The 26,270-nt window shown below is 38.4% G+C and overlaps 1 protein-coding gene across 1 annotated transcript; it reads left to right on the top strand.

Annotated features, from left to right (window-relative positions):
* Positions 1-777: 777 nt before the first annotated feature.
* On the top strand, positions 778-26,211 carry neu1 (neuraminidase 1). The gene is made up of 7 exons (XM_061982633.2): positions 778-1,003; positions 1,200-1,389; positions 10,246-10,508; positions 13,805-13,987; positions 15,790-16,009; positions 20,333-20,569; positions 25,816-26,211. Exons 1-6 carry the CDS (start codon positions 920-922, stop codon positions 20,560-20,562), a joined length of 1,170 nt encoding a protein of 389 aa, XP_061838617.1. The 5' UTR covers positions 778-919; the 3' UTR covers positions 20,563-20,569; positions 25,816-26,211.
* The last annotated feature ends 59 nt before the right edge of the window (positions 26,212-26,270 follow it).

The raw sequence follows: 26,270 nt of genomic DNA, 5'->3' as shown, positions 1-26,270 counted from the left end.
TTAAAAAAATGATAAACGCTGTAGAAGAACGACCACAATAATTTACAGTGTCTATACATGTGTTTTGAACTTTACACTGTAGGCCTGTATGTTTTTTTCCCCACACTTTAGTAGTTCAACATTGTTTTTTATTTATACCGTCACTTACAAAACAATCACAATCTTTCGAAATATGAACATACAAATGAACAAAATCTTTTATAAATATTTCAAAATGTGAACATGATACATATGGTCAATAGTTGCCAGATTTTTCAAAGAATACACCATTTATTAAAACAAAAATACCATAAAGAAAGGAAAGAGAGAAAAATAAACGATATAAACACGTGCCATTCTGGGACAATGGAACAAATAAAAACTGTGTACTATACATTCGTTTTTAAATTTGTATTTGAAATAGTTTTCATACTATTTGGGGTTTTTTTTTTAGATTGTGGGAAGCTTTTACTGCCTTTTTGTTTTTCTTTATGATCATTTATGTACACTAACTGATGACGTGGATCTTGACAGCGAATGTATGTCAAGCTCATGTAACTCACTTACCGGAAATGACGATCCTAATATTTATCCTCTTCTATTCTTCTTCTTAATAGTGAATTAAAACCACTCAAGTTAGTCACTACAACACCCTACCGCTACGTAACCATGATAGCGACAATATATATTGTTTTTATAGTTTTTGTTTTCAGCATTTGTGACGGGTTGACAGCGACATCCGTAACAGTGAACCGATACTGTTTCCGGTTTTACTCTGAAGGGTGTCGTCATGTGCCTACCCACTTTGGTCACATGACCTGACATATTCACGTTGAGCCTGGGGGTCGTGGCGTGGAACGGCTTTTGGCGTTGTTTACATCCACTTTGAAGCGCTTAATGCACCAGCACTGTATGTTATTTTGCTGCTAAAATAGACGTCATGACTCAGGTAAAGCTGACAACCGGAAGTGCACTTGCGACACTGTGGCTACTTTTCCCCGCTGTCATCACCTACTCTTCCACGGTAAATAAATGTAGTTATTTGCTTTAATAAGTACTGTAATGTGGGGACGTTTCATTTAAATAGAGTCGTGTTGACCTTTTTGACTCTTATTGCTATGAAGGTATTCTTAACTTTCTTTGTAGATTACTGCTTTGTGATATGCTTCCTCGTTTACCGGTACTGTACATACTGTATACATTTTCTTAATGTTTTCTAGATTAAACCCCTGTTGTTTGAGGAGCAGTTGCTGTGGGTGAGTGGAATGGAGGGAGAGGTTGACACCTACAGGATCCCTCTGATCACCTTCACCCCCATGGGGAGCCTGCTGGCTTTTGCTGAGGCCAGGAAGTTCTCATCTGCTGATGTGGGAGCAAAGTTCATCGCAATGCGCCGATCAGCTGACAAAGGCAGGGTGACCTCCCCTTTACCCCCTTCCAAAAGTGTCTTAATATCAGATTTCAGATTAGAGAACATCAACACACTCAGAATACAGCTAACAGAGTGGTGGGATGAAATGTGACACATTTGAATGTCAGTGATGCATTTAAGTCAAGGGTCGGCAACCCAAAACGTTAAAAGAGCCATTCTGGACCAAAAAAAAATATGTCTGGAGCCGCAAAAAATGAAAAGCCGTATATACGTCTCATAATGACGTAAGTGTCTATATTAGCTATAATAGCCTACTATCAAAATGACTATGTGTCGCAGGCTGAAGCAAATCTTCGTTGACACGCAAAAAAAATGTTGAAATGTAATATTTATTCTACACATTTTTACAACATTAGAAACCATTAGTAAATCAGAGGCTACTCAGAAGGTGAGATAACTCCTGGAAATGACTGGCTTTTAATGGCCAAAGGTATAGATGTGTGTGTCCAAGTTAAAGGAAACGGCGGGCTGTCTTTTTTTAATAGATTTATTACAATCTTTGGCAAGCTAGGTAATGTTTGCTGTGGTCTTGAACAACATGGCACACAAACAGAGGTGGGTAGAGTAGCCAGAAATTGTACTCAAGTAAGAGTACTGTTACTTTGGAGATGTATTACTCAAGTAAAAGTAAGGAGTAGTCACCCAAATATTTACTTGAGTAAAAGTAAAAAGTATGTTGTGAAAAAACTACTCAAGTACTGAGTAACTGATGAGTAACCTGTTCGTTTAATGATGACGGCAACAAATAATGCACAAAAACATAAAAATAGCAATGAACAGGCACATGAACAATAACAAGATCTGATAGCTCAGTTACAGCTCTTTTTATTACCAAATCTGTGTTATATGTGTTTTATGTTGCACGATTGCATCAAGGAAAATTCCTAGTTTGTGAACCCGTTGTCAAACAATGGCAATAAAAACGATTCTGATTCTGATTCTGATAAAATTCAGAGCCAGGAATATCTCTTAAGCAACTAAAACAATAATATATCCATCCATCCATTTTCTACCGCTTATTCCCTTCGGGGTCGCGGGGGGCGCTGGAGCCTATCTCAGCTACAATCAGGCAGAAGGCGGGGTACACCCTGGACAAGTCGCCACCTATATATTCAATATTAAAACATTAACATACAAAAAATTAAGGCAAATTGAGCCACAATAACTTAACAGCACCATAGGCTCAGTAGGCAGAGATTACAAAGGAAAATAACAAGTTAGCCTTTACACAAACCATAAACTGATAGGTGTGGGCTGCACGGTGCACCTGGAAACACACTGTGCACTTCTGATTGGTGTTTCTATGCATGCGTGAGTGTGTGTGCGACTGTGTGTGTCTATGTCTGTCTATGAGGCTACAGTGCGTTAACAAATGTCCCCACACGATGTACATTTGACAGTGATTCATAGCAGGGAAGCTAACATCAGCCTACGGTGACAGACAAAATATCTACTAACGTTACTTACCGCGATGTGCTTCCTCAAATTTGACATTGAGTTCATGTAAGCTTAAGCTTGTTAACCATGTGACCGCCTGGCTCTGTTTGATTGGTGAAACAGAGTCAAACGTCACCAGTGACTGCATTTGATTGGTGAAACGGACTCAAACGTCACCAGTGACTGTATTTGATTGGTAAAACGCAGGCATGCGATAGATCCTACTTTGAAGGTCTGTCTGACAAACCAAAACAAACAAAGCGTGCATTAACAGATCGATAAAAATCAGTAGCTAGTAGCAAGCTGAATGTAGATAAATGGAGCGGAGTAAAAGTAGCGTTTCTTCTCTATAAACATACTCAAGTAAAAGTAAAAGTATGTTGCGTTAAAACTACTCTTAGAAGTACAATTTATCCCAAAAGTTACTCAAGTAGATGTAACGGAGTAAATGTAGCGCGTTACTACCCACCTCTGCACACAAACAACTATCTGAAATGCAGCCAATATTACATACAGATAATGTGTCATGAGACATGCAAAACTAAATTATGTACAAAGAGGATAAAAGTAAAGGATATTAAATTAGCTCAAATATACCAACAAATGAGACATAATGATGCACTATGTACTTACAGCTAGCCTAAATAGCATGTTAGCATTGATTATCTTGCAGTCCTACACTGACCAAATATGCCTGATTAACACTCCAACAAGTCAATAACATCAAAGCGCACATTTGTGCATTCACGCACAGTGTGAAACTTTTGGTGGACAAAATGAGACAAAGAAGGAGTGGAAGATTTTACATGTAAACAAACTGTTGCTTCACAGTCCACACTATGGTGAGTTCAAGAACCGCCGAAATTAGTAGGACAAAACGATGTTCACCAAATACTCTCATCAGTGAAGCACACACACAAACATATTAAACAGTGGGCTTTCTAACAATTGGGAAGGTTTGTGTCATGTGTGTCCTCAAATAAAAAAACATACTAAAATAAAAAATAAAACATTTCCCCCATCTTTTTCAATTTTCATTACTTTTTTGAAAATGCTCCGGCACTATAGAGCCGCATGCTGTTCGAGAGCCGCATGCTGTTCGAGAGCCGCGGGTTGCTGACCACCCCCCATTTAAGTTGATGTCGTACGGCAGGGATATTCTACTCGATTGTTTTGAAAGCCGCGTTTACAGAAAGCTGAGGGCCAAGGATTTCTTACATTTTTGATTGGCTCTTGAACATGGTTTATAAGTCAAAAAGTTTGTATTGTGAATAATTGGTTCTAGCCTCAACAAAAGTCCTTATTTTAGTAGAATAATGCACAATTTGAAGACACTACAATGTATTTATATAAATATATTAGGGTTGTACGGTAGACCGGTCCTAGTATAGTACTGTGATACTAATGAATCATATTCGGTACTATACCGCCTCTAAAAAGTACCGGTCCCTGACCCCCCCCTTTTTTTAACGGGCATGATGGCGCGTCATCGTTACGTCGTGACATTGCTGGGTTTACGAGCAGTGGAGCATATTCGGCAGTGCACAATCACTGAGTAAGTAGAAGCAGACAATGTGTGTAGACAGAAAAGGGAGAATGGACGCATTTTTGGCTTAAAAACTAACGATAAAGGTGAAGTTATAACACTGAAACGCCCTCAGGAAGAGGTGCTTTAAGACATGGCTAGCTAGCTAGTGCCTAACGACCAGCCGCAGTCTGCAGTGTTGTAGCTACTTCTAAATCACTAATCCTCGCCTCCATGGCGACAAATAAAGTACGTTTCTTACATACCATACCATACCATACCAACTTTATTTATGAAGCCCTTTAAAAACAACCACCGTTGAAGAACAAAAGGCTGTACACCACAAAGAAATAGAGGCAAAGGACAGACTAAAAAAAACACACATTTAAAACAGAAGTAAAATACACATTGAAAAAGCAAATACAAATTACCCTAAGAACAATTTGTTAGATAAAAAGCAGTTAAAAAGTTAAAAACAGTTAAAAAAGTTAAAAACAGTTTAAAGTCTCATGCTGGGTTAAAAGCCAGTGAATACAAATGGGTTTTAAGAAGAGTCTTAAAAGTAGCCAAAGAAGGGGCCTGTCTCACATGGAAAGGGAGATGATCTGTTCCAGAGTTTGGGACCCGCAACAGAGAAGGCTCTGTCCCCTCTGAGCTTGCGCTTTGATTTGGGTACCTCCAGGATCAGCTGATCAGCTGACATGAGGGACCGGTGGGGGCATAGAGGTGGAGCAGCTCAGAGGAAATGATTTTCCTGTGATGTCCCACAGGGCATTTCTTGTGGGACGGGATTCGTTCCCAGGGATTCGAATAAAGAACCAACTCTTTTTCTTTACTATAGTGGCCTCGATAACGGGAACCGGTTCTCAAAAAGGGATTCGAGTCCATGGAATCGGTTCTTTTCTTATCGAACGGTTCTTTTCTTATCGAACAACCGGGAGAACCGGTTTCGAACATCATCCCTAGTAAAAACAATCTTCTCCAAGACCTTTGAGAAGAAAGGCAGCTTAGAAATGGGTCTAAAATGGGCTAAAACTGAACTGTCCAGACCAGGTTTCTTTAAAAGCGGTTGAAACACAGCGTGTTTAAAACTGGTAGGAACCACACCAGAAAACAGACTGCTATTTAAAATGTTAAGAACAGGCTGCCCTATGTAAGAAAACACTTCTTTAAAAAATGTAGGAGGGACAGCATCATGGGGGGAACCTGAGGGCTTCATATGATTAGTTAATTATTGTAACTGCTGCAGAGTCACTTGCTCAAACTGATTAAAAACAGCGGAGTAGTTAAAAGGGTCAGAGGTCGGAACAGAAATGAGAGCCCTTGTTGTGGCAATCTTATCAATAAAATACTCTAAAAATGCATTGCACAATTCAGAGGAGGGTTCCAAACATGTAGGCTGAGGGGCATTAAGAACAGAGTCAATGGGTTTGAATAAAACACGAGGGTCAAGACTATTTGAGGCAATAATGTTTGCCAAATGTTCTCTTTTTGCCTCTTTTACTGTGCTCTGATATCGATGCCAACAGTCCTTTAAAATCCGGAGTGACACCTGAAGCTTGTCCTTCTTCCACCTGCGTTCAACTTTGCGGCACTCGCGTCTGATCGCACGTGTTCTCTCATTAAACCAGGGTTCTGATTTAGTTTTGGCCTTTTTGATTTTTAAAGGAGCCACTGAGTTCAAGGCTGTGTCACAGGTGGAGTCAAACAATGCACTGAGTTTCTCAGTGTCAGAAAAAGCAGAGTCAGAGGGTAAAAAAAACCTGGTTAAAAGCAATAATAAACTGAAGGGTTAAAAACTCTAGCTGTCAAGCGGTTAAAACTGGCCTCAAATATGACAGGTATATGGTCTGAAAGCACATTGTCACAAATGTCCAAGTTAGACACAGGTAGACCATATGAGAGGACAAGATCAAACGCGTGACCACGTCCGTGTGTGGGGCCAGACACAAACTGTGTCAAATTAAAAGAGTCAATAAAGCTTAAAAAAAAGCCCTGGCTCCTACTTGTCCAGGGTGTACTCCGCCTTCCGCCCGATTGTAGCAGAGAAAGGCTCCAGCACCCCCCGCGACCCCGAAAGGGATAAGCGGTAAAAAATGAATGGATGGATGGATTTTCCTCCAAGCGGCCCCTGAGCTAAAATTAGTTTGACACCCCTGCTCTAGTGTTTTTAGGAATATTCTGCAAAAATGTTTGTCCCCCAAGTTTAGAGCTTAACTCTGGGCCAGCATGGTGTCATTCCTGGCCCGTCAGTTGAATCGCCGGTGTTTTTACCAACCTTTATTGAACCGAGGCACATATTTTACGTGAGAAAATTCTGATTTCACCCCACTATGCGTGCCACAAGGAATGGAAACAGGTGGACGCACAGGTGACCCTTCTGCCATCTAGTGGAAGACCACTGCATTTTTTTGCCTGTCACTATACGTCGCTGGCATAGAACAGATGTACATTATTTCTGCTAAATAATCATTTTCTGACCAGTTAAGTGAAGTCGGATAATTTATGTGACCTCATTCTTTTTTTTCACAAAATATATGTAGTTAATTATGTAAACATCACTTTTCATGCAGACTTGTGATATTATTGTGATATCCGGTAAAATCAATAAATACAGATACATTGAGCGTATTTGAGCTTCTAATTGACATTCATGATGGGCACTGCTATTTTTGTCATATTACATCATCTTGTTCATGACACATGATGTGAAAAAATCGTTACGGTTACATTGATGTGGTTCAGTGTCGAACACGGGTGTCCTTTTTGACCCAAAACTTGTTTTTTATTTGCCATCGACTTACTCTGATACTTCTATTAATTCATTATTAATGAGATCTATCATTGAAGATTACACTAATATCAACTAATGTCATTTATAACACAAAGCTAGGCTGTTGTTTTGTTTAAATACATGAGCACAGTGGTTCTTTTTTGCCAAGTACCACCTCCGAAAAAAATTGTCTCTCCCAAGTACCCCCATAATGACCAACATTGAAATACAATACCATAGTAGACCTAAGTATTCAATAAAACAAGGCACAGATTTTTTAACAAGTACCGTATTTTTCGGACTATAAGTCGCAGTTTTTTCATAGTTTGGCCGGGCTCCAGTGCGATTTATATATGTTTTTTTCCTTCTTTATTATGCATTTTTGGCAGGTGCGACTTATACTCCGGTGCGACTTATACTCCGAAAAATACGGTATATTTAATATTTTTGACCACTGTATAATTACACACAGTTTGAACTGTAACACTGTGTTTGAATATAGGGAAATAAAACACTGTACTTTAATCAAGTGATTCTTTGGTGTACCACTAGTTGGAGTTTGAGAAAGACCTACAGTGGATTGTTTTTTAACATCTTGAAATGTATCAAAGTGGAACCCGCATACTTCAAATTGTCTATATGCGGCCCTTACTGTAAAATGTTTGGAGACTCCTCGTGGAGAATTTATTTCTAGGTTGTCTGGAACACAGCATCAAAAGTGTTATTTTTTTCTATGAGAAACAGTCTATTTTGGGAGTCAAACCATTTGTAATAAGAGCCCATTCAAACTGGTCAACTTGTACTTGGCTTGGGCACGCTTGACAGAATTGGACCTAGGCCCAACACAAGGGCCCCTGCATGGGCATGCACAAGGGCCCAACCTGGGCGTGTTGCATTTTCAATGTGATCACTCTTCCTGCCAGTTATTGATAACGATTTAAAAAAAATAAACAAAAAGGACTCAAAATAAACTATAAAGTCAAAGATTGACCATGTATGTGCAATGCAAATGTGCCAAATTGTCAATGTGATTCTTCTTCTTACCAGTTGATATGTAAGAACCACTTTTCCAAAACGAATAACCAGAAAAACTAAAAAAAAAATCTATCAAGTCAAAGCCCAAGATACGCTTGTTAGTACACGAGCAGTGCATATGTGCCATATTGCCAATGCATCAGTTCATTCCGCAGGTTATTGATATGTAAGAGCCACCTTTCCACAACAAATAACCAGACAGTCTCAAAATAATCTACAAAGTCATAACCCCAAGATAAACTTGTTCATGTACGACCAACGCAGATGTGCCATATTGTCAATGTGACCGTTCTTCTCACCAGATAATGATACTTGAGAGTCATCTTTCCACAACAAACAACCAGAAAGGCGCAAAATAATATAAAAAGTCAAAACCCCAAGACAAACTTGTTCATGTACGAGCAACCCAGCTGTGCCATATTGTCAATGCGATCGTTCTTCTTACCAGTTAATGATATGTAAGAGCCACCTTTCCACAACAAATACCCAGTAAAACTCTAAATAATCTATAAAGTCAAAGCCCAAGATACACATTCTGGTGCACAAGCAATGCAGATGTGCCATATTGCCAGTGCAGTAGTTCGTTTTCTGCGAGTTAATGATACGTAAGAGACACCTTTCCACAACAAATAACCAGACAGTCTCAAAATAATCTACAAAGTCAAAACCCCAAGATAAACTTGTTCATGTACGACCAACGCAGATGTGCCATATTGTCAATGTGACCGTTCTTCTCACCAGGTATTGATACATGAGAGCCATCTTTCCACAACAAACAACCAGAAAGGCGCAAAACAATATAAAAAGTCAAAACCCCAAGATAAACTTGTTCATGTACGAGCAACCCAGCTGTGCCATATTGTCAATGCGATCGTTCTTCTTACCAGTTAATGATATGTAAGAGCCACCTTTCCACAACAAATACCCAGTAAAACTCTAAATAATCTATAAAGTCAAAGCCCAAGATACACATTCTGGTGCACAAGCAATGCAGATGTGCCATATTGCCAGTGCAATAGTTCGTTTTCTGCGAGTTAATGATACGTAAGAGACACCTTTCCACAACAAATAACCAGAAAGACTCAATAAATTATATAAATTCAAAACTCCAAAATACACTTGTTCATGTACGAGCAATGCAGATGCACCATTGTGACAATGCAATTGTTCTTCTCACCAGTTATTGATACCCTAAGAACCACCTTTCCACAAGTAGTAACCATAAAAACTCAAAATAATATATATAGCCAAACCCCAAGATATGCTTGCTCATGTACGAGCAACGGAGACATCTTATATTGACAATGCAATCCATCTCACCAGTTAATGATATCTAGGAGTCACCTTTTTACAACAGTATAACCACAAAGACTCAAAATAATCTATAGAGTCAAACCCCATGGTACGTTTGCTCGTGTAGGAGCAACGCAATTACAGCCCTCTTACGGCGATTTTTCTTCTCACCAGTTAATTATACATTCACAAAAAAAAATTTTTTTTAAATGGCTAAAGCCAAAACCCCAGGATAGCTTGTTCACGCACGAGCAATCAGCAATGCAAACATGCCATATTGTCAATGCGATCGTTCTTCTCACCAGTTAATGCTGCATAAGAGTCGCTTTTCCGCAAAAAATAAACAAAAAAACTTAAAATAATAAACAAAGCCAAAACCCCCAAGTTCGAGCAATGCAGATGTGATCGTTCATTCTACCAGTTGCTACCGTTCCACAACAATTAACCAGAAAGACTCCAAATAATCTATTAAGTCACGCTTGCTCGCAGATGAGCAACACAAACATGTCGTACATATCATATGTGTTGTCAATACGATAGTTTCTCCCACCACTTGATTGATGATAAGCATAGAAACGACTTACATTAAGTAAGTAAGACTTAAAGCCAGGAACGTTACACTGTTATATCATGAAGTGACGACAAACAAAAAAACGAGAATAAGTGTACAATTTATAAAGTAATCCTCACAGTCACACAATGCTCATTTTAGAAGTGCCACTCGTAAATTGTTGATCATTCTCTACACCCTTTTCTCCTCCATCCTATTAGGATCCACGTGGTCCCCGACCTCCTTCATTGTCGATGACGGGCTACAGCATGACGGCTTGAACCTGGGCTCGGTGGTGGTCGACCAGGAAGTGGGCTCGGTCATTTTGATCTACACTCTTTGCTTCCACCAGTACGGCTGTGGGCCTGCTAGCACCATGATGGTAGAAAGCAAGGACGACGGCCTCAGCTGGACTTCACCCAAGAACCTTTCGATACAGCTCGGAGTCAAGAGTTTTTCTCCTGGACCAGGGTCCGGCATCCAGGTAAGTGAGCAAAAGGATCACGAGGTGTCAGGCTGTAACCTGAGACAGCTTGACTTTGATATCCACTGAATACTGTCTTGTGTCATATGACTTTTTACAGTTATACTGGATAATTGTACCGGTATGCAATATTGGTAGCACATAAGTTTAATACATACTTGCCAACCCTCCCGAATTTTCCGGGAGACTCCCGAAATTCAGTGCCTCTCCCGAAAACCTCCTGGGACAAATATTCTCCCGAAAATCTCCCGATTTTCAGCCGGAGCTGGAGGCCACGCCCCCTCCAGCTCCATGCGGACCTGAGTGAGGACAGCCTTTTTTCACGACGGGAGGACAACAGGGTGACAAGAACTAAATCATCCAGACTAGAGATAAATTGTATTATTATGTTTATCTTACCTAAAAATAAATATATTTATTAATTTAAAAAAAGAAAAACTAAATACATTTTTACTATATTTTGCTAAAAACATCAAAATTAATTGTATTTTTATTTGTATTTTTTCTGACTCCTTATTACATCCAGGCATTAGAATTATACATTAAAATAAACATATTTGAAATAATTAATTTTAAATTATCATAATAATTCATTTAAAATGACCATATTTAATTATTAAAATAATTGCTTGTTTATCAACAACTTTAGCATTTTATTCATTACATTTTGAAGCTCTCAGAAGCCAAGTTATGTTATATTCCTTAAGATTTATTTATGAAAGTTTGAAGTATCAATTATCTAAACACAGTTTTGTTTGCATATTTTCAGGATATATATATATATATATATATATATATATATGTATGAAATACTTGGCTTGGTGAATTCTAGCTGTCAATATACTCCTCCCCTCTTAACCACGCCCCCAACCACGCCCTGCCCCACCCCCGACCACGCCCCCACCCCCCACCTCCCGAAATCGGAGGTCTCAAGGTTGGCAAGTATGGTTTAATAGTTAAAACTGTTGCTCTATATATAGCAAGTTGTGGGTTCAAATGTGAACAAGTTGTTAAAATTGTTAAAATTTGGATTAAAACATAATTTGGAGTTCATTTTACTGGCATGTTTGGACTAGGTTTTGTTTTGTCACTAATAAGATGTAACAATAGTTGTGTGAAGTTCCAGTTTTGTTTCATTCTTGTACTGGTTGTCACTGGTTTGCAGTACCGAATGAAGTGTCCCGTGTGTAGCACACTTGCGCATTCATCATCATACAGATGGCACGTAATCAACGCGGGCTATCTTTTTATCTGTATTTGTAATTACCATATTTTTTGGACTATAAGGCGCACTTAAAATCCTTTCATTTTCTCAAAAATCAACAACGGGCCTTATAACCCGGTGTGCCTAACGTACGGAATACTTCTGGTTGTGCTTACCTTATCAAGGCTATTTTATTTTGTACATGGTGTAATGGTAAGTGTGACCAGTAGATGGCAGTCACACAAAAGAGATAAGTGTACACTGCAAGATGAGGCCAGTAAACAACACCAAAACTTTAAATGTTCCATTGAGAATATAGAACATTACACACGGCGCTCAAAAATCTGTCAAAATGTTTTAGTACGACTTTGGTAAGCTATGAAGCCGCACTGCTTGCTGGATTGTCGTCGCATTACGTCTACCGTAGTCAGAGGAACTGTGCTTCAACACAAATAAGTATTATTATGATGTGTGTATAAAGACCGCAAAATGGCACCCAATAGCAGACATATTATCTCGCGTTTTGTCTTGCAATATTATGCAAAAACAACTTTTCTTACCTTCTGGTGCCTGCTGAAGTCCGGAAAATTTGCGCGCGTCAGCCATTCTAGTCCGTGACAACACCACAGTCGATAAGCTTCTTCTTTTTCTCTAACTTCTTGTAATGGGGCAATCCTCCTCCGCTGTTGCCATTTCTAATAGAAAGTATAGCGTAAAGTTCAAACTTATATCTGTCAGTAGACTCACTATGAAAGCGCTAAAAAGTACCAGTGTAGTGGGTTTACATAATTCACCCAAGGAACTTTAGTTATTAGAGAGGTCCGGTCGGACGGTTTTTCACGGGACACATTTCCGGCGTTATTACACTAGTGAGCCACGGATGAGGAGATACTGCTCCGTTATTGATTTTAGTAAAGTCTGAATGTTATTAAAACAGTTTGCTCCATCTTTTGACACTTCTTCCACTCCCGTTTTTGCACGCTACACCACTACAACAAAGATGACAGGGAGAAGATGCTGTCAAAGGTGAGCCACGTAAATAAGACCGCCCACAAAAAGTCAGAAAGCAACTTGAAGATGATCCGTAAAACATAATATATGCAACATTGTACAGAGCAGTTGCGTCTCCCAGTCAGCAGCCCCTCCCGTCTCCCACACACAACACAGGAGTTGACGACTGCAGCATGAGAGGTTTACTGGCGACGCTTGATGACCTCATCAAATCGCCGCGAGCGGAGCATAACAACAACAAGAGTGTGTTGTTGCCGGTGCTGTAGCCGTGGCTAACAAGCGAGCTCGCTCGGTGACTGACTAACGACACCATGTCTATGGTTTGGGATTATTTTAAAGTGTCTCTGACGAATAAAAATCTGGCAATTTGCAATGACTGCAAAAAGTTGGTTATGCGAGGAGGAACCAAGACGTCTTCCTATAATACGAGCAATTTGATCTGCCACCTCTTCAAGAATCATAAGGAGATACACGATGAATACAAGCGGATGAAAGGCAAACACCGAAAAAAAATAGTACCACACAGTTGTTGCTTAAAGACTCCGCCGAGAAAAAACAAAAATACAAGAAAAACTTGTTATTGTTTACTTTATTACTCTAATATTCTCTGAACTGAAGCTGTGTGCCTTCATTGTTTTTGTAGCTGTTGTTTTGAGGCATGTTTAAAAAAAATAATGCACTTTGTGAAAGTCAAAGTATAGTATTTCCCATAGTTGTAGTGGGTATCAGGATTATCTCAAGGAGAGCATGTCCCAAATTCCAAGCTGCTGTTTTGAGGCATGTTAAAAAAAAATAATGCACTCTGTGACTTCAATAATAAATATGGCAGTGCCATGTTAGCAATTTTTTCAATAACTTGAGTTAATTTATTTTGGAAAACCTTGTTACATTTTTTAATGCATCCAGCGGGGCATCACAACAGAATTAGGCATAATAATGTGTTAATTCCACAACTGTATATATCGGTATCGGTTGATATTGGAATCGGTAATTAAGAGTTGGACAATATCGGATATATCGGCAAAAAAGCCATTATCGGACATCTCTAGTATTAATTATCTCTGTGTATCACGTACTACAGAAGCAGTACGAACCAAACCAGGGAAGGTTGGTGGTGTGCGGTCATGGAACACTGGCAGGGGATGGCGTTTTCTGCATCCTAAGCGATGACCACGGACGCACGTGGTTCAACGGTGCAGCACTGAAAAGCATCCCTTACAACCAGAAGAAGAGACCGCTGGACTTTATGCCAGATGAATGCCAGGTACACAGACCGTCTTGTGACATGTTCTCGACTAATTATCACGTGTAGTGATGGGAGTGGCAAGAGGCGACCCCAGTTGACTTGAAAGGTGGACATCAGTGTCGTGGTTAAAGAGCCCCTCTATAATCTTTAATTTATATTGTGACACTGCCACTGTGTGTTTTTGTCTGATTATAATTGTGATTAAAAACTGAATCATTCATTGATTTTGAAAATGTTAAGTATTAGTATCAGCAACTGTTACTACTTGGTATTGGATCGTTACCCAAATTTGTAGTATTGCCCAAAACTAATGTACAGTATCCAAACATCACAAGTATAAGTCTGTATTACATTTGAACAGAAATGTAGATAGAACCATGTTACAACAGAAAGTAACCAGATATTAACAGTAAATTAACAAGTAGATTAATAATAGTTTTGGGGAAATTATACAACTGGAAATTATGCTATATGTTACTGCATACGTCAGCAGCTACTTTAGGAGCCTTCGTAACTTGTTTGAAAACGCTTGTATCACATTTTATGTGCCAAATAATAGATTGTGATACATATAGTAATATAGATTTTAGAACATTATTGCCTATCCCTAATCTCAAGTGCTTTTTAAAAAATTGTTGGCTATCTATTAGTACACAGGTGTTAAACTCAAGGCCCAGGGGCCAGATCTGGCCCGCAAACACCTGGAAATGATATGTGTCAATAACGTACTTAATATTTTCTCACTAAATATAATAGATTTTTTTTCATTTTGACAGAAAAAAAAAAGATATATATAAAATATAGACTGCTTGAAATTGCATACCTTTTCAACTTTAATTTAATTTCTATGTACTGTTTTAATTGGTTTTACCCTTTAAAATCAATTTTAATAATATTTATTTTGATATTGTTTATATTGTTTTTAATATTGTTGTGCAGCACTTTGGAAACATTTTTGTTGTTTAGATGTGCTATTTAAATAAAGTGGATTGGATTGGATTGGATTAATAGTATCCAATATTGCAACAAATATTACAGTATATTATCATACTTTCCAAACATGTTTTTGTCTAATTAAAAATAAATACTTAAATATCTGCTTGACTTATGATTTTACAGCAAACTACCCATCAAATTAATAAAATGACAATACATTTTACGGTGTTCTTTACAGCATATTATTGTAAATAAAAAAAAACTACTACTGTTTTTTGCGTTAGAATTCGGTTGACTGAGCTGCCATATTTTTACTGTAAAATCTACGGTTGTTGTTTTTAACGGTGTATTACTGTAAATGGAAAAACGATTCATTTGTTTTTACGGTAGAAAAACTGGCAGCTAAGTTGCCAGAATAAAAAAGGAACTTGTACTCTTTTTCCCATTAACAATATAATGCTGTAAAAACCAATAGTAAAATTCTGACAACTAAGCTGCCAGCTTTTTCCGTAAAAAACAAAAAACAAAACAGTGGTACTGTTTTTATATTTACCGTTAAATGTTGTAAGAAATTTAAAAAACACTATTTTACAGGAACATTTTGTAAATGTAAAGTTTTTACTGTAAAATCGACTGTCTACTTAAAAAAAAAAAAATTAACAATGAAATCCAGAGGCAAATTCATACATTATTCACTGTTACAAGCGGCCCTCTGATGGCAGACATAACTGCGATGTGGCCCTCAATGAAAACCAGTTTGACATCCCTGTATTAGTAGAACCGTTCCACACCAAAACAAGTTAACAGTACATTTTAAGTGTTTACACTAGTTACCAGCATGCTAAATACCTTAACTTCCCCTTCACTCTTCTGCCTTCCTGCAGCCCATTGAGATGACCGATGGCAGCATTGTCATCAACATTCGAAACCAGAACAACTACCACTGCAGGTGTCGTGTGGTGGTGCGAAGCCGGGATGGCGGGTTGAGCCTGCCAATAGACGACCTCTACTTTGACTACGAGCTTGTGGATCCTGCAGTAGCAGCCGGGGCCTGTCGGAAAGAGGGGATGCTCTTCTTCACCAACCCATCCAGTGAACAACATAGTAAGGAGACGTTATGGGCTTGATCTACTAAGATAATAAAATAATAATAATAAAATAGTTAGTGCTAAATAGAGATGTCCTGCCGATATTATCGGCCGATAAATGCTTTAAAATGTAATTTCGGAAATTATCGGTATCGGTTTCAAAAAGTAAAATTAATGACTTTTTTTTAAAACGCGGCTGTACGGAGCGGTAAGTACAGAGCAGTTGCGTCTCCCAGTCAGCAGCCCCTCCCCTCTCCCATCTCCCACACACAACACAGGAGTTGTAGCACGACTGCAGCATGAGAGGTTTACTGGCGATGCTTGATGACCTCATCAAACCGCTGCGAGCAGAGCATAACAACAACAAGAATGTGTTGTTGCCGGTGCTGTAGCCGTGGATAACAAGCGAGCTCGCTCGTTGACTGACTAACGACATGGTTTGGGATTATTTTAAAGTGTGTCTGACGGATAAAAAACTGGCAATTTGCAATGACTGCAAAAAGTTGGTTATGCGAGGAGGAACCAAGACGTCTTCCTTTAATACGAGCAATTTGATCTCCCACCTCTTCAAGAATCATAAAGAGATACATGATGAATACAAGCGGAAGACGGATGAAAAGCAAACACCGAAAAAAAGTAGTACCACACAGTTGTCGCTTAAAGACTCCGCCGAGAAAAAACAAAAATACAACAAAAAATATAATACAATATCGGAATATCGGATATCGGCAAAAAAGCCATTATCAGTCATCTCTAGTGCTAAATTATGGATGCCAACTATAACATTTCCTGTACTAAAGTGGGCCGGTTGTGTGTGATCTGTGTGTACAATTAATACCAAGTACAAAAGTGGTGCAGACGGCCATAGGATTTTACGTGTACTACTGGTTGTCACCATGGAGACAGACACTCATTTCCCTCCACATTTGTGGCATTATATGCTCCAACATATAAAGCGGTACTCAGTTGTAAAACACTTTTAGAAAAGAATAGAAAGTACTTTATTGATCCCTGGGGGAAATTCAGCACCACAGTTCGCTCACAATAGACAATAAATACTATACAGCATTATTCACATGTGAATATTATAAATATATTATACATATATTCTACATTTAAGTGCAGTCAAGAAGGAAGATATGCATTATACAGTCTGATGGCTGTCGGTATGAAGGACCTCCTGTTTCGTTCCGTGTTGCATTTTGGGAGTCTGAGCCTTCCACTGAACGTGCTCATTCTCTCCGCCAGGTCCGAGTGTAGTGGGTGGGAGGTGTTGTCCATAATGGCTAAGAGCTTTGCTAGACTTCTCCTCTCTGACACCACCGCCAGAGAGTCTAGCTCCACTCCCACCACGTTACTGGCCTTCTTTACCAGCTTGTCCAGTCTGTTTGCGTCCCTCGCTCTCAGCCCGCTGCCCCAGCAGGCCACGGCGTACAAGAAGGCGCCCGCCACCACTGACTCGTAGAACATCTTCAACATCTTTGTACAGACGTTGAAGGATCCTAGCCTCCTGAGGAAGTAGAGGCGGCTCTGTCCCTTCTTGTAGAGTGCATCAGCGTGTTTTGACCCATTCAGCTTGTTGACGATTTGTACTCCGAGGTATTTATAATCCTCAACCATGTCCACATCGACCCCCCTGATGGAAACAGGGGTCGCCGGAGTACTCCTCCTCCTTCCCAGGTCCACAACCAGCTCCTTGGTCTTCATCACATTGAGCTGGAGGTGGTTCTTTCCACACCATGTGACAAAGTCCTCCACCAGTGCCCTGTATTCCTCATCATCACCATCCTCAATACACCCCACTATCGCAGAGTCATCAGAAAACTTCTGAAGGTGGCAGGACTCTTGACTGATAGTGGAAATCGGTGGTGTAGATGGCGAAGAGGAAGGGGGAGAGGACTGTGCCCTGCGGGGCCCCGGTGTTGCTGACCAGCCTGTCAGACACACAGTCCTGCAGTCGCACGTACTGTGGTCTGTCAATCAGGTAATCAACAACCCAGGACACCAAGGGGGCCTTCACCTGCATCGTCTCTAACTTCACACCCAGTAGGCCAGGCCGTATGGTATCGAACACACTGGAGAAGTAAAAAGAAACATGACCCTCACACTGCTCGCAGGCTTGTCTAGGTGGGTGTGGGCTCGGTTCAGCAGGTAGATGACCGCGTCCTCCACTCCCAGTCGGGGCTGGTAGGTGAACTGGAGTGGGCCCAGGTGGGGCTTGATCGTCGGGCCGAGTTGTTCCAGGACCAACCTCTCCATGGTCTTCATGATATGGGAGGTTAGAGTCACCGGCCTGTAGTTTTCCACCACTTGTGGCAGTAATGACAATATCAAACAAACAGAAGAAGCCTGCAGCTAAAGAACCAGTTTTATTGGCCAAGTAAGTTCAACACCGTCATAAAGAAGTTTCTTTAGCCCCCAAAATATGGCCAAAGGGGTGAAGCTGTATTTTCATTTGCAATTTAAATTTCATTGACAGTTTAGTTTGGAAGCATATTTATTATGAATTTAGTTGTTTCATTTTAGCGCAACATAATTGCATGCAAATGTATTTGTGTCAGTTATTTATGAGTCCCTTCCTATACAGTATATTTGGCTAGTACCTATTTTTCTAATCAGCCTGACCTAAGCCTTGACAATACTCTTTGTGATTAACACAAGTTTTCATATATTTGACAAGGTTGTAAACTGCAAGTAGGTTAGAAATAATTATTGATTACGATTAATATCAAGAGTAGGATTACTAATTCAGTGTTAATATTTGAGTGGGCCCCCGGTCCCCTCCATAGGGGAAAAGATGGGCCCTGAAGTCAAAAAGGTTAAGAATGCCTGATGTACACCAAAAGGAAGAGTTTTAAATGTAGAAAGAAAATCATAATATGACTATTATATAACACTGAAGAGACTATCAGAAATAAATCACAATTGTTAAGATTTACCTGTACAGGTCAAATTCTTGCTTAAAATACTTTAGAAGATATGTTAATGTAATGTAATAGAGGTGTCTTGAATGTTTTGTGATAATTAGACAAATTGTTAATGACTTATGAGCAATTAGTTATAAGTCCTGCACATGCCCTGCAAATATGTTTGCTTGATGGTTGCCATATTTTTTTTAACCAATCTTGCTAAATTTAGTATACAAAGGGGGTATACCAAATTTTGTGGTGGTTTTCGATTCTGACTTATAGGGTCAAACTGTGTGGTTTGATAACTTGTGTGTCAGAACAAAAATAGTATAGGCAACACTTTAAAGCAGAGGTGTCAAAGTCGTTTTCACTGAGGGCCACATCGCAGTTATGTTTGGCCCCAGAGGGCCGCTTCTAACAGTGAACACAATTTTTTAATGCATTTTTTAGTAGATTTTTTCGAAACTAAAATGTACAAAAAAATATGGTAAATTACAATAATTTCACCAGTGTATTCTACTGTAATGGAAAAACAGTAATGCAGTTTTTATGGTTTAAAAAAAGGCAGCTCAGATGCCAGAATTTTACTGTAAAATGTACTTACATTTTTTTTTACTTTATTTTAAAAAAAATGCAATTTTACAGTAAAATTTTGGCACCTGAGCTGCCAGTTTTTTTTTTGTTTTTTTTTTACAGCAAATCAACAACTGTAGATTTTTCGGTGTATTACTGTAAATGCCAAAACGGCACCACAGTTTATTACAGTAAAAAAAGTAATGTTTTTTTTTCATTTAGAGATAAATGCTGTAAAAACCACAGTAAATTTCACAATTTGACCATGAAATCTATTGATACTTTTTAATTGCACAATTTGATGGATAACTTGCTTTGAAATTATTATTATTAGTATTTATTTCTATTTTTTTTAAATGGTTTGAATGTTTGATATTATATTTGTGCATAATTAGACAATATTTAAGTTACCATAATTTGGATTACATGGAGTACTTTTTTTTTTCTTCTCCCAAAATAGAAAGAAAGAATACATTTAGTAAGAAAAGTTACAGTACTTTATTGATACATATTAGTTCCAGGCTTTCGAGGGCCAAATAAAATGAAGAGGCGGGCCACATCTGGCCCCCGGGCCTTGTGTTTGACACCTGTGCTGTAAAGGGTGCGTCTTTTGCAGTTTGTATGTTGTTTTTACACGGCCGTAATAATGTTTAATTTGGAAGTTATCAACTTACAAAGGTTCTTAAAAATATGCATTTTGATAAAAACTATGGGAAGAAGCTGTAACATTGCCACCTTCTGGCCTGGCATGCATATTACAGTGTTTCTCAGTCCACTCAGGGCTTCCTGTAATAATTTTGTCTTTTTCAATGACATTTTTGTTGTATATTTCTGACCCTTTTTATACTCCTCCACAGGAATTAACCTTACCTTGCGCTGGTCAGTCACTGACGGTATGTCCTGGGAGAAGAACGCGCTGCAGATTTGGCACGGGCCAAGTGGTTACTCCTGCATCACGTCACTGGACAGCGGCTCTGCAGAGGACAGGAAACACATCTTTGTCATCTTTGAGAAGGGCCAAAAGAACTACGACGAGACGGTCTCCTTTGCCAAGATCCACCTGTACGGAGGCCGGGAAAGCCCATGAATCAAAGGTGAGGTTATAAAACATGACCAATTAAATAGTACCGGCCAAAAGTTTGGACACACCTTCTCATTTCAATGCGTTTTTTTTTATTTTCATGACTATTGTGGATTGTCACTGAAGGCATCTATTATGACACCTATGAAGTGAAAACCCTTTAAGGTGACTACCTCTTGAAGCTCATCGAGAGAATGCCAAGAGTGTGCAAAACAGTAATCAGAGCAAAGGGTGGCTATTTTGAAGAAACTAGAATACAAAACATGTTTTCAGTTATTTCACCTTTTATTGTTAAGTACATAACTCCACATGAATTCATTCATAGTTTTGATGCCTTCAGTGACAATCTACAATGTAAATAGTCATGAAAATAAAGAAAACCCATTGAATGAGAAGGTGTGTCCAAATCTTTGGCCTGTACTGTACATGAAGACTACGCGTAGGTAATATAGTGCTGACAGTTTTAGCAATTTTGCACTGTTTTGAAGATTGCAGACCTTAGCCATGGTCGAACATTAAATTGTACTGCAGCTCATTCATAGATAATTCCTGCGAAAGCCAGTTTGTTCACTCATCTTCAATCATTCAAGTGATTGATGGTGCGGTTACGCGGCTAACTTTTGAACGTGCAGGTCTCTTCTCAGGAACTGTTATTGTGTAATGTAATGTCCCTACTATAGAGTGCACTTAAATATAAGCCACACCCACTTAATTTGGGTGCGAATCCGGAAATTATTCAGAGCGCTTCACTTTTTTCTAATTTTGTGATATTACAACCTTATTCCAGAATGGAAGAAATTAATTTTTTTGCCACAAAATTTTACAGGCAATACCCCATAATGACAATGTGAAACTTTTTTTTTCTTTAATTTTGCAAATGTATTTAAAATAAAAAACAAAAAAATCACATACACATAAGTTCACACCCTTTGCTCAATACTTTGTGATACGCCTTTGGCAGAAATTATAGCTTCAATAATTGCTTTAATAACAGTTAACGTTATGTGTTGTTGTTCAGTCTGTTAGCTAAAGCTTACTTAAATCAATGTACACTGAAGTCAGTGTCTCTGTTCATTTCATGATAATATTGTAAATACTTCATTCTTTATTTTGTACAAATGACAAGCAACGCTCTGCCGTGTGGCAAAAAAAACCGTGTCGTTTTATGTGTATTTGTGTGTATGTAGATCCATATAACAGCGTATTGGCGATTACCCTCGAAAATTGGGCTTTGCCGCAGGTTGTACTGTATTTTTACATGTTTGGCAAACTTCATTGCGTAATCATTGGGATCGCCGATTACGTGTACAAAGAGCTGTGTAAACGTGATCTGCATGAGCACACAGGCACTCCGAATGAGAACGCACACAAGAGTTAGAATAAATAATAATAGAAAAAAACTGTTTTTTCTTTAAAAGTTTTACTACCACTGAAGTTAGTGTAGTGATTTAGATATCAAATTTATTTAGATGCTTTATCTAATTACAATACATATATATTTAATATCAATATCTATAACTTCAGAACTGTATAAGTATATCATGTACAAAACCCAAAACCAGTGAAGTTGGCACGTTGTGTAAATGAAAACAGAATACAATGATTATTTTCAATTTATATTCAATTGAATAGACTGCAAAGACAAGATACTTAACGTTCGAACTGGAAAACTTTGTTATTTTTTGCAAATATTAGCTCATTTGGAATTTGATGCTTGCAACATGTTTCGAAAAAGCTGGCACAAGTGGCAAAAAAGACCGAGAAAGTTGAGGAATGCTTATCAAACACTTATTTGGAACATCCCACAGGTGAACAGGCTAATTGGGAACAGGTGGGTGCCATGATTGGGTCTAAAAGCAGTTTCCATGAAATGCTCAGTCATTCACAAACAAGGATGGGGCGAGGGTCACCACTTTGTGGACAAATGCGTGAGCAATTTGTCCAACAGTTTAAGGACAATATTTCTCAACGAGCTATTGCAAGGAATTTAAGGATTTCACCATCTACGGTCTGTAATATCATCAAAAGGTTCAGAGAATCTGGAGAAATAACTGCACGTAAGCGATGATATTACATGCATCAAAAAGCGACATCAGTGTGTAAAGGATATCACCACATGGGCTCAGGAACACTTCAGAAAACCACTGTCATTAACTACAGTTTGTCGCTACATCTGTAAGTGCAGGTTAAAACTCCACTATGGAAAGCAAAAGCCATTTATCAACAACACCCAGAAACGCGGGCCCTAGCTCATCAAAGATGGACTGATGCAAAGTGGAAAAGTGTTCTGTGGTCTGACGAGTCCACATTTCAAATTGTTTTTGGAAACTGTAGACGTTGTGTCCTCCGGACCAAAGAGGAAAAGAACCATCCGGATTGTTATAGGCGCAAAGTTGAAAAGCCAGCATCTGTGATGGTATGGGGGTGTATTAGCGCCCAAGGCATGGGTAACTTACACATCTGTGAAGGCACCATTAATGCTGAAAGGTACATACTGGTTTTGGAGCAACATATGTTGCCATCCAAGCAACGTTGTCATGGACGCCCCTGCTTATTTCAGCAAGACAATGCCAAGCCACGTGTTACAACAGCGTGACTTCATAGTAAAAGAGTGTGGGTACTAGACTGGCCTGCCTGTAGTCCAGACCTGTCTCACATTGAAAATGTGAGGAGCATTATGAAGCCTAAAATACGACAACGGAGACCCAGGACTGTTGAACAACTTAAGCTGTACATCAAGCAAGAATGGAAAAAAATTCCATCTGAAAAGCTTCAAAAATGTGTCTCCTCAGTTCCCAAACGTTTACTATTGTTAAAAGGAAAGGCCATGTAACACAGTGGTAAAAATGCCCCTGTGCCAACTTTTTTGCAATGTGTTGCTGCCATTAAATTCTAAGTTAATGATTATTTAAAAAAAGAAATTAAGTTTTTCAGTTCGAACATTAAATATATTGTCTTTGCAGTCTATTCAATTGATTATAAGTTGAAAAGGATTTGCAAATCATTGTATTCTATTTTTTTGGGTTCTGTATGACACTGCATGTCGCACGTCTGTGTTATTATGTGCATGCCAAGATTGGATGAAAAATAATACTTTAGCCTACCTTCTTTTGTGTTTCCTCATAGGCTGAAGCAGAGAGGGAGGAGCTCCTCCCCCTCTGTCTGAGAGCTTGACTTAATGTCCGAGTAAGCACAAACACCTCGCTGTGATGTCACAAAGTAGCCAGACTGAAAAACTTTGCGAACAAAACTGCGTGCCAAAATGCATGAACCTTATGATTTGACACTTATGCATTGTTTAAAAATGAGTATCCAACATTGTAACATTTATCATCATAATCATCATAGTTCCCCTTTAACATTATGAGTCACATTTACTACACTTGTTTAAGCCAATATAGCAAATGCTCCGTGATTGGTTTGGCCAATTTTACTCTGATATTAATATTTTTAGTTTATGAAAAATTGCTTCATGTAGGCCAGAGGTGTCAAAGTCGTTTTCACTGAGGACCACATCGCAGTTATGTTTGGCCCCAGAACACCGCTTCTAACAGTGAATACTATTTTTAAACTATTTTTATGCATTTTATTAGTAGATTTTTTTTAAACTAAAATGTGAAAGAAATATGGTAATTTGCCATAATTTCACCTCAAAATGTTGTGTATATTACTGGATATGGAAAAACAGTACTGCTGTATTATGGTAAAAAAAAAAAAAAAAAAAAAGCAGCTCAGTTGCCAGAATTTTACTGTAAAATGTAAGTTTTTTTGTTTTTTTTAATGTAAATAAAAAACCCTGCAATTTTACAGTAAAATGTTGGCACCTGAGCTGCCAGTTTTTTTTTTTTTTTTTTTTTTTTACTGCAAATCAACAACTGTAGATTTTTCGGTGTATTACTGTGAATGCCAAAACGGCACCGCAGTTTATTACAGTAAAAGAAGTACTGTTTTTTTTAATTTAGAGACAAATGCGGTAAAAACCACAGTAAATTTCACAAATTTACCATGAAATATATTGCTACTTTTACATTGCACAATTTGATGGATAACTTTCTTTGAAATCAATATTATTAGTATTTATTTCTATTGAAAAAATGGTTTGAATGTTTGATAATATATTTTTTGCATATTAGACAATATTTAAGTTAATATAATTTGCGATTACATAGAATGCATATATTTTTTTCTCCCCAAATAGAAAGAAAGAATACATTTAGTCAGAAAAGTTACAGTACTTTATTGATGCATATTATTTCCAGGCTTTCGAGGGCCAAATACATTGAAGTGACGGGCCACATTTAGCCCCCGGGCCTTGAGTTTGACACCTGTGATGCAGGCCATAAATAAGGAGAATAGTCTAATAAAAAACCGTGATAGAGTGAAGCCGCAAATTTCAAAATGCGAAGTGGCAGAGAATATACTGTATATTGTGACTTAATTTTTCTCTCAGTTATGATTAATCGAAATAATGGTTGGGGAAACACTGATCTAGAGAAAGATGTTCCACAATGTTGTATTTAGGTTTGAGCGGAAATTTCAACATTCACTTTTTATGCAAAATAATAAAACTTTATTCTTTTAACTCTTTCCATACCTGCTGTTTTCATAGCAAAACATTAGACGAGGGGTCCCCAAACTTTTTGACTCTGGTGCCGCATTGAGTTAAAAAAAAAAGAGGCTATTTCATCCCTACAAGCCTGTTCTGCAGGTTTCCCTGCTCTTCAGGGGATTTTATATTAAAATCTTTATATACAAATGTATAAAATCCCCTGAAGAGCAGGGAAACCTGCGAAACAGTCTTGGATTTAAAAAAGGACAGATTTAAAAAAAATATTACAAAAATAAATAAATAAACAAATACATTTTTTAACTTGGGACTTCCCGTGGGCCGGATTTTGGACCCGGGCGGGCTGTATCCGGCCCGCGGGCCGTAGTTTGGAGACAACTGCATTAGACGACTACTGACTGATGGGGAGTAAAATCATCTTGTTTGTGTTCAAAACAGCCTAAATGCCAGGCTTCAACTCCAAATGGTTCAAAGACATATTTTGGTTTCAGCCAAAAGTAATCCAGGAATAAGAAGGAGTTAACATTTACTGTATGACAATTTTTTCTCCTAATATTGTAACTTTTTTTCTCGTGACTTTACAATTTTTTCTATTGACAGCCGGCAACAAAAACCTCCTGGTAGTGGGTAAAAACCAATTAATCTGAGTCCCGCTTGGAAATGATTTCATTTTTGACACTGTTTGTCTCCAGGGTTTGACCACCGGAAGGAGGAAAAAAAAAGGAACTAGGTTGGTTGCAGCCTTGACTTTTTCTCAGGAAGGAACAAAAAAGACTAAAAAAAAAAAAACACATTATATAAAATGTGAAACTGGGAAGCTGTGCACGGTGATGGACGCGGATGAAATGATTGTTCTTCTTCTACAATAATCACTGCTTCATTGTTTCCTTTTTATTGGGATGTCATAAAGAAAGTTTTTATTAAGATCAAAAAAATGTGTAAGATTATCAAACACATATCTACTCATTAAGGTCCTTTATGTTGGGAACATACTGTTTTATATAATAATAATAATGTTTGAGCTTTAGTACAATTAAGTCGTCAATTGAAAGCATTTTTGACCAGCTGATAAACTTTACTTGACTTGGCACTTGTGTCTAATGTGTACATGTTTGTGTTTGGACTTTTATTGCCTAAAATATGCAAA

This window comes from Nerophis lumbriciformis, linkage group LG21 (assembly GCF_033978685.3).
Source record: "Nerophis lumbriciformis linkage group LG21, RoL_Nlum_v2.1, whole genome shotgun sequence".
Taxonomy (NCBI): Eukaryota; Metazoa; Chordata; class Actinopteri; order Syngnathiformes; family Syngnathidae; genus Nerophis; species Nerophis lumbriciformis.
This window is presented reverse-complemented; position numbering and strand designations above follow the sequence as displayed.